At 53.0% G+C, this 14,211-nt stretch overlaps 1 protein-coding gene across 4 annotated transcripts in view; it reads left to right on the forward strand.

The window, feature by feature from the left end:
* PLA2G2C (phospholipase A2 group IIC) overlaps positions 1–13,888 on the forward strand; it is a 90,943-nt gene extending 77,055 nt beyond the window's left edge. For 3 of the 4 annotated variants that reach the window (XM_077899344.1, XM_077899345.1, XM_077899342.1), the window contains exons 2-5: positions 505–605; positions 2,515–2,659; positions 4,330–4,433; positions 12,454–13,888. In XM_077899344.1, the coding sequence (XP_077755470.1) occupies positions 566–605; positions 2,515–2,659; positions 4,330–4,433; positions 12,454–12,623 (459 nt within the window). In that variant the 5' untranslated portion in view covers positions 505–565 and the 3' untranslated portion in view covers positions 12,624–13,888. Of the gene's footprint in view, positions 1–504; positions 606–2,514; positions 2,660–4,329; positions 4,434–7,615; positions 8,645–12,453 lie in introns of those variants that run through there. The other variant, XM_077899346.1, reaches the window with a different exon arrangement.
* Positions 13,889–14,211: the final 323 nt, after the last annotated feature.

Raw genomic sequence — 14,211 nt, forward strand, 5'->3', positions numbered from 1 at the left:
GAAAACAGTACCTGGCATTAAGTCACGTCTTAATAAATGTTCGAAATTACTGATAGGAATTTTAGACTCACTTGATAGGAGAGGAAGCCAAGATTCAGAGGGGCTAAGCTCCTGAATGAGATACCTGATACCAAGGAAGAAAGACATGGGCAGGGGCCCACCGTGCAGGTGGGGCTAGACTTCCTGGCGCGAGATTTCCATCACGGACCCCCCCACCCACCCACCCCAATGACTGTAAACTTGGGAACAGAGGAAATGCTGACTCCCCAAAAGAAAAAAATAAAAAGAAGGAGTTGAAGGGATGATGTTGCCAGAAAAAGAAAAGAAATACTTGCACTTTTCAGACAACTGAGTCCTTCGTATCTTTATATTTAGGTCTAAATACCAGAGGGGGGATCATATTCAAAGATAAATAGTTTTGAAAAGGATCCCTTTGCTCTGAGCCCTGCACTGTGATTGGGGTTTTGCACCCACATGGCCTCACCTCATTTTGGTCTTTTTCAGGAGTTCAGCTGGCAGAGGAAGGTGCGATCCTGGTGCCTCTGACCCCCTGGTGTCCTCGGGAATGAAGGCCTTTGGGGTTCTTGTGGTCTTCGCCTCCTGCTGTAAGTAGTATGGAGCTGAGAGAGCTCCAGGGCGTCCTCCTGTCTGGGTGCTTCTATGTCTCTGGGTGGCCCCTCCTGATATGGTGTCGAGTGAGGGGAAAATCAGGTGTCACTCAAAAGAGAATCAGGAGTGGAACAGGCTCCCACCAAAGTCCTCCTCCTTCTGTTTCTTCTACAGAATGGATTGGCCCCAGAATTGGGACCTCAGAAGACTTCTAGAAAATCAAAGATTCCTAACCATTTGCCAAGAGAAAGTGTCTTTGACTACTGTTTTACCACACACCCCCTTTGGGAGCCTTTTTTTTTTTCCTTTGGATGCTGGTTGGCTTTATTTAAAGTCATGTAGATTCCAGAACAAAAGCACAGACATATATCGAGCTAATTTAAGGACAATTAATGCTCATCAGAAAGGCTCTCATATGGTGACTTATGGAATAATGTGTAATTATAAGTCATTGCTACCAGGAGATCAGATAACACACCTCTGCAAAGTGAAAAAGAACTTACTAAGAAACAGTGTTGGGTTTGTTGGGAAACGCTTTGACTCTGGTTTGATGAGTTTGATTAGTAGAGATTTCTCGGGGTCTGTTTTTCTGTTTCAGCTGCGTAGCTTTCGGGTCCCCAAGTCAAAACGCCAAAAGCAGAGCTCCTGTATTCCCTTAATCCATGGTGGAATTTACAGTTTTCAAGATCATGGTGGGTTTGGGGGGGTCCCCATAGGCAGGGAGGACCACTTCCACAGCCCCCGCGGTGACCCCCCTCCCCAGATCAGTGCCAGAGGCGACCCTGTTCTCTCTCTCTGGTGCAGAAGGGTGGAGGGGGGTTGCTGCTTGGACAGCAGTGACCACCCCAAGCTTCCATCCCCTCTGCAGTGCTTCACGACAACAAAACCCGCAGTTTCACAAGGGAAGTCTCTCGTGAACGTTTCCCAAAACCCTCTATCTCCGTTTTTCTTCCTTAAGTTCATGTTTGCATGTTATTGTATCGCAAAATGAATATCTGCAGGCAATGAAAAAGTAAAATAAGTGATTATCAACAAGATAAAGCCACCTCTCATCCCTCCCAGGCCCACCTCTCATCCCTCCCAGGCCCCAGAGGCAACCGCTCTTAAGAGCCCGATATACATGCTTCTAGGCTTTTCCACACATACATTTCAAATGTTTTAATAGAAAAGTAATACATGTTCATTGTAAAAAAAAAAAAAAGTCAAACAGCCTTAAAGTATATAAACGGTGCCTCTCATCTTCTCCACCTACTTCCTCAATCCCACTGCCCAGAGAGATTGCTATTAAAAGTAGATGTTTTCAAGTCACCATTTAGTTATTCTCCCGTCAGTGGATATGTGGGTGGTGTTCAATTTTTTGATACCACAAGGGACGCGCTGCAGCAAATATCCCTGTGTGTGTGTGTGTGTGTGTGTGTATATATATTCTTCCCCCACTTTCATAAACATTCTGTAAAAAAAAAAAAAAAGTAGATTGAGGGTATCTTTTCTGCCTCTTAAGTATTTTGTGTCTCCTGGGAGATTATAATTGCCTGATGATATTTGTAGGTTTTGGCATCTCAGGCTTTGAACTTTTCCCGTTAATGTTGTATCAGACCCAAGGGTGTTTCTGCCTAGGATGGTGGTTTTTCACTTTGCGGGGGAAGACATGGTTGGCAGTAATGTCCCGAACATCATGGAAGCCGGGTTCTCAGCCTCAGCTAGCAGGAAACTGGCTGTGGGACACAGTGTTCGGATCCTATTACCTTCCCCATGAGAGGGGCTGATGATCCCAGCCGTGCCCACATATGGGGGCATGTTTTGGGGTCTCCTGATGTCCTGGATGCAAGCCCTCTGGGTACAGGTCGCCAGGCTGGGCTTGTCCTCACCACCCTGTTGTCTTCTTTCTTATTTTCTCCCCGGCAGTGATGTCTCCTGCCCACAGCAGCTTCTGGCAGTTTCAGAGGATGGTCAAACACATCACAGGGCGGAGCGCCTTCTTCTCGTATTATGGATATGGCTGCTACTGTGGTCTTGGGGGCAAAGGGACCCCCATGGATGACACTGACAGGTGAGTCCAGAGGCTCCAGGCCTGCCTTCCTCTGATTTGCACTGAAACCCAAGCCTTCGGGGTGGGGTGGGGGGGGCAGGGTGTTAGGACTCTCGCACTGCAAGGAGCAGAAGCCCGTCTGGTTTGCCGCTCTGCAGCCGCCATCTTGAAGCTCTTGTGTTGGAACAACACGCCCCGAATTCTCATTTTGCACCAGGCCTCGAAAATTATCTAGTCAGTCCTGCTCAGAGCCCCAGAAACATTTGCACTTCTCAAACGTCACAGCAAACGTGATCTTCTCTCAGCAACCCAGTTTTTAGGATTAGAGCACAGCAAGACTGCCCTGCTGTCTCCCGGGCCTAATTCCACATTCCGGGAGAGAGAATCCCGGTGGCCCAGTTTGGAAAAGTTGTCCATCTGGGCGAGGCCACATGGTCCAACGTGGCTGCCAGGCCTACTCTTCAGCATGGGGATGGGGAGCGTGAGTCCCAAGAAAAAGTGGAGGTTGGCATAACCTGGCGAGGGCATGGGGAGGTAGGTGACAGATAGTTTGCACGTCATTCATTTGAAGGGAGAAGCCAGGTGTTTCTTGCCACTTTGAACCTCACGTGGACAAATACGTACCTGCTGCAGGGACTGAAATGTCGCTCTTGGAGCTTGATTCCTCTGGGCTGGACTCCTGAGAGCATGGAATATTCTAGCGGGAGGGACCCCAGAGCCCTGCAGGGGACCTGACACTACCCATCATGTGTGATTTGCATATAGGGCCTAACTTAATCCTTACATCCAGTGGCCCGGGCAGTTACTATCCCCATCTTACAGGCGCCAACTGTCAGGACCTGCTAAACCTCCTGGCAATGTCTAAAGACACACCAGCCCCTGAGTGGCCAAGTCAGGATCTGAACAAGAATTTGCTCATCCCCCAGTCCCGGCCCATTGAGGCTCTGCGCCTCCCCTTTCAAGCCCAAAGGCTGATGAGAATTTTAAAGCACCATGAGACAAAGATGACAAACAGCAAAGAGCCCACTTGCAGGGAGTGATGAGGACAGGAAGGACCGAAGTGTCTGGTCCGGAGCATTTGCTTTTCCCTGTCTTGGAATCCAGCCCCCGGTCTCGGCCCTCCTGCCCTTCCTTCCCTGGCCAAGGCAGGCCCACCTGTTTTCTCTTCTTGGTGCTCTCCCTTTTCCTGCTCCAGGCCACTTTGAACATCGTGAGAACAAAATCTAAAGGACTCTGGGGGTTTTTGCTGAGCCCTGTCTCCTCAGGGACTATCACAGTGCTTGGCACATAGCGGGTGCTTAGGAAAAAGTTCATTCCATGAATGACCGAGTCCCACGGACCTAGGTTTTGGCCCCAGGTCTCTCATTTTCCAGCTGGATAATTTTAGGAAATTCCCCTCTTAGGATCTCATCTCCTCCTCTACAAAAGAGGGATGATGATCACACTTCGCGGGGTTTCATAGAGGAGCTAATGAGGTAGCAGAAGTTTCTAGAAAGAGCTCACTGCCTGTTAGTGGTTATGTTTATATTGTTAATATTTTTAGGGACTTCCCTCCTTATTGTCAATGCCGTCTCGCTCCAGGGAGGAGATGGGGGAGTCCTTTCCAGATTGCACCCTCCGTCTCCACCCTGCTGATGCCCCAGGGCCCACCCACTGGGGAAACCCCTCACCCCCTCTGGTCTGGCCCCCAGATGCTGCCTGGCGCATGATTGCTGCTACGGGAAGCTGAAGCAGCTCGGCTGCCAGCCTGTGCTGAACGGCTACCAGTTCCACATCGCCAACGGGACCGTGGTTTGTAAGTAGCCCTCTCTATGGGGAAATGGCTTTGAACCCGGGCCTCTCCTTAACGTCTGCCTCCTGGCAGAGGCGTGCTTTGTGACAAAAAGTGACAATTCTAGGAATCAGAGCTTCTTGGGAGCCCTTGCTTGGTCTCTGGTCTCTCCTGTCCACGGCTGTCTCTCTAGCACCCTCTGGGAGCATGCAGCCCCATGCCTGGGGTATAGTACTTGCTCAATAAATAGTTGTTGACTTCAGATTACACTGAATCTTGCAGCTTTGCCTGGCAACTGTTGCCGTTGAGAACATTCCTCCTTAGGTCTGTCATGTGTCACCTAAGCAGCTCATCTGTCTTTCGGTTGGACAAATATTTGTTAAGGGTGACTACATGCCAAGCATGGGTAGGTGCCCTGGGAGACACAAAAGTAAATAGGAAGGGTCAGGGAAGGGAACTCATGTGTCATCGAGGCCATTCAAGGAAGAGAGCAAAGGACAGGGTGGGCCAGTACTGAGTGTCCAGCAGGTGGGGAGTGGCCCCTGATACCCTAGAGCATATCTCTGGGGCTGCTAGGGTGTGGGTGTGTGTAGGGCAAGTTTGGTCAAAGCACATTTGAAGTCACTGGGCCTTCTCGTGAATGCCCTTCATTCCAATGGCACCAGTGGTTTGAATGCCCTTTAGGGCAACTGGCTTCCTACCTGGCCTTGTGGAGGTGCATGGACCCCTTTCCTCCCTGTGCGTATTTGTGCTCAGCTATGAATGTGTCGTAGTTCACCTGTCTCTTCCCCAGGTGAGGGAACCGCCACCTCCCTTCCCTTCCTCTCTGCTCAGAGCCCAAACCCCAGCGCCTCCTACCCAGAGCCCCAGCTCAGGACACAGCAAGATTGACCAAGCGTTAGGGCTGTGGGGTGTCCGTGGTCCAGTGATGAGACCTGAGTCTTGGGGGGTGGGGGGCTCAGACCCCTGCTTCTCAGCCTCCATGGCCCCCAGCCCCCAGGCACACTGTCGACAGGGAGAATCCTCTTTTTCCCACGTGAGTTCAACGAGGCTTCTGTGTCAGAGCTCTCTGGCCATGACTGTGCTCACACCAGAGCAATGCGTCTTCTGGGAGGTCCCCCAGGCCGCGTGCAGGGGATGGGATCCGGACCTAGTGAGGGGTGGGGGCCAAGGGAAGGAGGTCGGAGGTTTCCCCCAAAGTATTGTTGACTTTGGCACATGATGCCATTGGAGGCAGAGACCGACTTTCTGGCAGCCTCTTCCCACCTTTCCGGGCCTCACCTGGCAGGAGTCGGGGTTTGGACTGGGTGCACACACACACAAAAGGGGCCTCTGACTCTTCTCAGCCTGGTTTATGGTCTCACTTCCCTATGGTTTCTTCTCATCTCTTTTCCTCTTGATCATAACATATGTCATGTCAAGCGTTACCTTAAAGTGCTTGAAAAGTTATCACTTTTAGAGAAAATGTACTTGAGGAGCTCTGTCCTCTGATGCCCCCATAAGGTTCAGGGACTGAGGAAGAAGGGAAAAGGTGATCTGAGGAGGGAAGTGGAAATTCAGTAGGTGCAGAAGACCTGCCTGCACCCTGGTCCCAGGCTCAGGGCAAGCCTCTGCCCTCTGCACCTGGAGCAGCTTTTTTTTTTTTTTTTTTCTTTGAGCAGCTTCTTTAGCAATCCTCTTGCCCCTCCCATGTAGGGCCAGAGCCACAGCATGGGGGCCCCAGGAGATGCAGGAGAATGATCTGGGGTAGAGGCTGTAGCCCACCCCCCACCCCCGAGGTGGCACATGGAAACATCTTCTGCTTGGCACCTGCTGGGTGGTGGTGGGAAGTGCAGGCAGGGGCTGAGAGCTGGGCTGGAAAGTTTGCAGCCTGGGCTGTGCTTTCCACCGATGCTGCCAGGAAGCCAGTTGCTCCCAAAGCTTGAGCAGACCTTCTGGACTCCAGAGCCCTGCTTAGGGAGTTAGCACGGGGAGGAGACGGATGCTTCCCCATCACCACCAGGGCATCACCATCCTCCTCCTCAGCTGCCCCAGCCAGTGCGTACCAGGCCAACTCCCCCATCCGCCCCACTCCACCTGCCAAAGCCCTGCTACCAGGAGCAGGGCTAGGAGCTGGGTGATCTGGGTTCTCATCCTGGGTCTGCTGCTGCTACATGCTGAGCCCACGAACCAGACCCAGTCACATTCATTTACTCATCCACTATTGCTTGAGTGCCTACTGGATGCCCATCCAGGGCCAGCGCTGTGCATGGGCCAGGGCACAAAGCAAGGCAGCCTTAGGTCCTGTTTTCCTGGCATTCTCCAGGGCTGAAAGCACCCTTAGAGACCCTCTAGACCAACCGCTCATTGTAGGGACGGGAGGCTGAGGCCCAGAGGGCATAAGAGTTTGATCTGAGTAACAGGCAACATTAAAACACATGTGTCTTCAGCCTTTCCAATGCTCTGGAACATACTGCTTGGCCTGAGTTTCCTGGGCCTGAGTTTCTTTATCCATAAAATAGGTATATTAGCAACAGCTTCAGTCTGTGAGCATCCGTGATAGACACTTTACACACAGCACCGTAACCTCCAGGATACATCTTTGAGGTGTGGGCATGGTTATCAAGAGGGATCCTGAGGCTCAGAGAGGTTAGCTGAGATGGCCACGGTCCCACAGCCAGGAAAAGAAGAGTCGCAAGTTGGACCCACATTGTCTGGCCGCAGAGCTGGTGCCCCTGTCTCACACTGCGCTCCCCAGCAGCATGGGGCTGACGGGAGGGTGTTGGGGGGATGCACTTTGTTCCCATGAATGCAAGTCTTGCTGTCAGCAGCATGCTCATCAGAATGCTCATTGCCAGCCCAGGGGACAGAGAAAAGCAGATGGAGACTCGGCTCCTCCGTGATGCCCCAGATCTTTCTGTTCTGAAAGATCTTCTGAGCTTTATGTACCCTGCTAAGAGGCCCAAAGAGAGCACATCCTTTGGAGTCAGGCAGAGCTGGGTCTGTATCCCAGCTCCACCCCTTCTAGCTGGATAATTGCACAACTAGCCTGGGCCTTAGTCTCTTCATCTGTAAAATGGGGTTAATAATCTGTACTTCATAAAGTTACCAAAGTAACCCAGATAAAGGGTCAGGCCCATAGCAGGTGCTTAGGTAATGCCTTTCCTTTTGGAAGCTGAGACTTCTATGTGCATCTAAGTTTTCTTTTCCCCTTTTGACTTTTGCAGAAGAGCACTGGGATTTGCTTCATTACTGTTAGGAGATTTCTCTGAAGCATCTCCTCTGCACCTGCAGCGCCTCAAGCTACTATCATTAACTCCTAAGGAAGAAAAGCTCTTCCCTCACCCCAGTTCCACCGGGGTTCAAAGAGCTGCCCTGCAAGGGTTAACTGTCTCCCCCACCCTCCCACCCCAGCCTCCAAGTTCTGAAATCCTGTACCCAGAGCCTGGCCCTGGGTTGCTTAGCAACCTGCAGCTGATCCGGGATGCAGTTGGTGAGCAGGGAAGGGAAAGGGAAAAACAACTTGGCCTGTCCATGTCTTTAAATGTCACTGGGAGATCTTTGCAGAGAAAGGCCTGTAACCCAAGCCCTGGGGCTAATTTGCCAGGTGGGGACGGCTGCCCTCGAGCAACCAGGGAGGTTGTTATCCCTCCTTTGGGTGGTCTTACGTAAGTACTTGGCATTTGCAGGGGACTTTAAGATTAGCCAGCAGAGATACCCCCCCACCTCCACCCACATATGCACGTGTGCATTAGTGCAGGGGCCATGGGAGGCAGAGACTAGGTTCCAGCCAATAGTGCCACTTATACCTCCATGTCTGAACCTCGGACTTCTCCCTCTGCCAACGAGGGAAGGTGAACAATGGCAACCACTGGAATTTGCAGTTTGCAAAGACCTTTCTCCTTCATTACTGAATGTATTCCTTCACAACACCTCCACTCGCTGACACATCACCCTTTTCTCTCCTAGCATTTGTGTCTACCTGAAATTACCTTGCTTATTTATGCAGCCACTCTCCCACCAAGCAGAATATGAGTTCTGGAGGGCAAGGAACAAGCCTGTCTTGGGGGCTTGGGGGCGGGGGCAGACTCATCCTCATTAGAACCCACAGAGAAGGATGCCCTGGGAGCTATGCAATGTGGGGCCTGCTTGCAGGAGGACCTGTACCTCCAGTTATTAGCCAAAGGCCTGGCACATGTTAAGAACACTGTACCTGTTTGATGAATGAATGAATGAACAACTCATGAAATAGTTAATGCAAGTGTCTGTTTCCCGATTTGAGAGCTGAGGCAACAGGCTTGGGGATGAACAACTTGCCTGAGATTCTAAAGCACGCAGATGGTGGGTCTGGATGGAGAAGCTGGCTTCCCAGGTTTCCTAGGATGGGGATCCTTTCGCTGCCCCAAAGACAGTGAGCGTCCAGCCCCGTGAGGCAGTAGCACTTAGTGATGGGCTGCTCACTGCGTGTTTAGGGCTGAAGATGTGCGTTGAGAAGACAAACTCCCTGCCCAGAAGGAGCTTGCAGGGGGAGGGGATCAGGTCCCAAAATACTCAGAAATAAAGTGCACTCAGGTGTGGATCAGTGCTGCGACAAGACGACAGGATATGGAATGACAGCGGCAGGGAGAGGGAGGGATGGCTACTTCAGGTGGCCGCAGAGGCCCTCACAAGGAAGTGGCATTTAGCCAGCGTGGCAGGAGCCGAGGCGATGGCAGCAGGACAGTGGAGGCTGGTGTGGCGCAGGGACCCGGGGCCACGGGATGGGCGGACAGGGGAGGAGCGCACCCTCTCCTTCAGTAGTAGGGAAGCCACCAGAGCGTTTGAAGCAGGATGTGCTCTAATGTTGCTTTAGAAAGATCACTCTGGCCACTGCCCATGGAGGATGGGGAGCAAGGGAAGAAAGATGGGGAGCCACTAGTGAGCACTGGGGAGATGCTTCCACAGGGTGGTGGACTGGAGGAGAGAAGTGCCAGATGCTGGGTGTTTTGGAGGTAAATTGTCAGGAGCTGCTGATGGATGAGTTGCAGGGTGGGAAGGAAAAAGAGACAGGATCCAAGGTTCCCGGCCCAAACGGCCATGGGTAAGAAGTTGACCAAGCTTGTGCAGATGGAGAAGAACGGGCTATGGAGACATGGCAAGCACTCGGCATGAGCCTTCTTGAGTTCGAGATGCTTTTTTGATGCCTGACGGGGAAGTCAAGTGGACACGCACATGTTGGAGTCTAAAGCTCGGGGGGAGACACCTGGCTGGGACGAGAACCCGAGAGTCATGGGCATTCAGATGGCATTCAGAGCCCTGAGACCGAACCAGAGGCCCAGGGAGGGGATTTAGAGAGAGGGTGGAGGCCTGGGGCACAGGCAGGCAGAGGCCTGGCAGGACCAGAGTTCGCCGTGGGCAGGAAGGTAGAGCATCCTGCCTCCTCCTGGTTGTGGAAGTCTACTTCGTGGACTGAAAGAGATGGTCCTGAAGCCATCAGTTCCCTTCCTCATGTCTCAGTTTCTCCACCAGCAAATTGAAAGACATAGGAACTGGATTCAGACTTGTTTTTAAAAGATGGCTTGCAAAGAGGACATTTCTTGGCCTGGGGCTGCCTCTCCTTCTAGGTCTTGACAGGCCTAGTCTGGCCATGGCTGTGGGATGCCCCAGAAATGATTGTCCACAGCCATTGACCCCTGCTCAAGATCAGTTTCTGGGGGTCTGGGCCCCAGGCGAGGCATTAGAGGTCACACTGCACAACAGGAAAAGGTCATACTCCAGGCGTCAGAAAGGACCAGATAAAGCAAGAAATGGACAGCGAAGAGAAAGGACAAAGGACAAGTGAGATGGAAGAAAGGAAGAGAGGAACAGAGGACCGAGGTAACCAGAAAGAGGACAAGGAAGAGGAAGTGGCCAAGGCAGAGTGGCAGTACCTGGGTGAGTGACAGCACAGGGACACCAGGCCCTTTCTGGAGGAGAGTGTGGTTGAAGGGGCGGTGCCCTGCACCCAAGTAGCCCCCTGAGAACACCAGCCATGAGTCCAAGTGGGCCCCTGTAGACCACAGCAGCCACCCCAGAGGGAAGCAAGGGGTGTGCTGTGTACGGTGGTGGCAGTGGTGACGAGAGGCCTGGAATGGATAGGGGCTTGAGAGAGGCTCCTGGAGGAGCTGGGGCTTGATGGATCCTGGAGGATCTTCACAGATGGAAAGAGGGAGGACAAAGGTGAGCCAGGTATCAGGAACAGTGGGAATGATAGGAGCAGAGAGCCAGGGGCAGGAGCATCCCTGGCACATTTCATGAGGGTGCATGGAGGGCACAGCTGAAGCATAGGGGGTGGGTGTCGATGTGCCTTGAGAAACTGAGTCTCCAGAGAGATGTGGGAGGACAGCTTGCTGCCAGAATCGGACTTCAGAGGGAGAAAAGCAAACAAACAGGACAGCCAGCACTGGGGCCAACCTCAAAGGGCCCCTCTCCTTCCCAGATGCTTCACCATCACCGTCACCAAAAGCCCTTACGGAGCACTCTGGGCGAGCCTGCCACGTCCAAACCACTCCCTCTGTAAACAGCAGCGAAAATCCTCCCAACGATCCTGCCCAGTAGACATCATTATTTATTTTTGACACTAATATTTTTATCATCATTTTGTAAATATGGATACTGAGGCTAACTTGCCCATGGTCAACAAACTGGGGAGTCTGGCTGCCTCCCTTCCTCACCCTCAACCCTCAGAGGAGAGTGGAACACACCCACACACACCCACACTCTCTCTCTCTCTCTCTCTCTCTCTCTCTCTCTCTCTCAGCACTACAGTTCTGACAACTAAATAAAAGATCTCCATCTAGTGGTGACTTGGCCTAAGGGCAGACACTCAATCCCAAAGGCCCATAGAGAGAGGCTACATTCGTCAGGGACCCTCAGTTGAGCACCTACCATGCACCAGCATTTGTTCTGCACACTGGGGATGCCGTGCAGACAAGACAGGCAAAGCGCGGGCCTCACAGAGCTCACACTCCACTGAGGGAAGACGGACACATGCAAGCCGACCCATAAGAGGCGTACGGGTTGTGCAAGGCACAGGGAATGAAATAACCGGGATGTGCGGAAGAGTGGCTGGAGGGAGCCCTAGATCAGGGGTCCGGGAGGGCTCTCTGAGGAGGGGAAATCTGACCGAGACCCAAAGAAGATAATGGATCCAAGTCACTTGAAGATCCTGGAGGGAAGTGTTTTAGACAGAACGGTGAGAACAAAGGCCCCGGGACAAGACCAAAGCAGGCATGTGATAGGCCAGCGTGCCTGGAGCAGAGCGAAGGACAGTGGGGACGGAGAGGTTGGCGGGGGCCGGATCACGCCTGGCGAGGATGTGGATGTCTTCCCCCAACACTGGGAAACTGCGCTGGGGCTTAGGCAGGAGAGAGGACCCCATCCAGGTGACAGTTTAGGAAGGCCCCTGTGCGTTTCCTCCTGTTAGAGAGGACAGCTGGAGGGGACAGGGATTGGGGGTAGCAGCCAAGAAGGTGGAGGGAAGGGGGTGGAGCCGGAAGTATTTTAAACAGAGGCATCAGTGGCGCTTGCTGTGGACTGGATGTGCAAAGTGGATGGATGTGCAAAGTGGAAGGCGGGGAGGAACCCAGGCTGCTGCTCACTTTCTGGCTCGAGTAGGAGGTGGTGCGGTTTGCGAGCCGGGAGCGTGGGTGAAGGACAGGCCGGTGGGTGGAGGGAGCGCTGCATCAAGTGTTCCCTCTGAACGCCTGAAGTTGGAGATGCCGGACACGTCCACGCGAGATGTCAAGCAAGCAGCTGGAACTGTGAGGTGAGCTCTGAGAAGTGGGTCCCGTCTTGTTGACCTGCAGGCCGGCTCAGGGCACCCCTCCCCATTGCGGCCCAGCCACCCCACCCCTGCTCCCTCTCCCGTTTCCTCCCTGCTTCTCTTCACTCTAGTCCTGTGGCATGTCCAGGTGTGACCGGGGACACAGGAGACGGACTCCCAAATTCCTCCCTCTCTGTTCAATCCTTGACCCCCTTGCAGCAACCCTGTTTTCCCTGACCTTAGAACCAAGCGGAGCCCCTAGTGACCCTTCTCTCTCTGCAGGCAAGTGTCCCCTGGGTCCCAGCGTCAGCTGCCTCTGTGGGCTGCGGGCATGTGAGTGTGACAAGCAATCTGCGTACTGCTTCAGAGCGAGCCTGCCCACCTACGAGAAAAACTTCAAGCAGCTCTTCTCCAGCCGGCCCCGCTGCGGCAGGAGGAAGCTCCAGTGCTAGGCAGCCGCCGGCCCCCCTGTGGGTCAGCATCGCTCCAGTGTCACCTGTCCTTCCCGGAAGCCTTCTCACGCCATCCCCACAGCTCCATTTCTGCAGTCACCCTTCAGCACCTGGCCTAGGGTGCTCCCAACCAGAGGGCTGCCGATCAGCAATAGAAAAGATAAAATCCTGGCACGCCGTGGAGGGAGACAGCCCCTACTCATAGACACAAATAAATAACACCTTCTGAAAGTTGTTAAGTGCTAAGAAGCAATTTAACAGGTGACAGGAGAGAAAGATGTTCCCAACCCCCATCCAGGGATTTCCAGGAGGTGGAAGGGGACCCAGGATCTACCCTAAACTCTCCCTCCACTCCTACCCCAAAATCAGGATGCAGGGTGGACTTGGGGACTGGGCACACAACCCACCTCCAGCTGGGGGCAGAGCAGGGATCCTGCAAAACATGGTCTTTGCACACAGCTGAGGATCCGAGAGGTGCACTGGGATTTCGTCTCTCCTCTGTTTGGGTTCTGTTCTCTGACATCCCTCAGGTAGGAAAAATTAATGCCATTTTCATCTGGACACAGCGTGAGGATATCCACAGCCACCACTGCCACGTGAGTGTCACGACCAGGATGTTGTCAAAGGGAGAGAAAGAGGGCCTGGAAGGGGGTGTCAGAGATCCCCGAAATTTCCGTCCAAATCCAGAAGCCCCTGGTGATATCAGACTTAGATTCTAACGAACACCGAAGTGACCTGACCTGAGCGGGCTCTGTTGTTTATAATGCCCAACTGGTATGGCAGGTTGCAAAATTGGCCACAAGTGTCCTTACCTCTCTTATCCTTGCCTCTCGTGAAGGGACGCTCAGCTCTGCCCATCAAGAAGTCGAGTCTATTTTTCCCAGTTGGAATCTGAACTCCACGCCGGCCTTGTGAATGACATTGGCCAATAGAATGTCGTGGAACCTATGGACGGTCTACCAGTTTCCCAGCCTAGGCTTCTGGAGGCCTGGTGCTCTAACTCTCTCAGGATGCCGAGCTCTGCCGAGAAAAAGCCTGGGCGGACCCCCTGGCAGATGGGAGCCAGAGTCCATCAGCCCTGCTGTGTCTACTCAGACCTCAGACATGTGAGAGCGCTCAGCAAAGATCAGCAAAGCCCACGCATTGCAGACGGTGACCCACGAGAGAAACTAGCTGGAACTGGAACAACTGTGTGCCCGGCTCAGCCCAGGCTAAGTTGCCAATTGCAGAACTGTGAGCCGAATAAAGGCTGACATTTGAAGTCACTAAGTTGTAGCGTGGCCTGTTACACTGTATAGCGCACTGATGTAACTGGTCTTCATTCATGGAGACTGCTGGGTTCTCGGCCCTGTGCTGCAGCTTGAGGCCACAAAATATTGTGGACGTGGCCCCTGCCCTGAACCTTGCAGGTCTGAGAGGAGAAAGGCCACCTTCATATAAGGGAAAACACGCAGAGGCCTGTAATCACACGGTCATCCAACAAACATGTCGTGAGCCCCCCACTAAGCGTCGGGCACGGTGCAGGGCATCAGGGATTCAGAGGTTTTAGGAAAACAAATAAAATCAGGTCTAAAAATCCTGGGGAGAG

This window comes from Canis aureus, chromosome 5, assembly GCF_053574225.1.
Source record: "Canis aureus isolate CA01 chromosome 5, VMU_Caureus_v.1.0, whole genome shotgun sequence".
Lineage (NCBI taxonomy): Eukaryota > Metazoa > Chordata > Mammalia > Carnivora > Canidae > Canis > Canis aureus.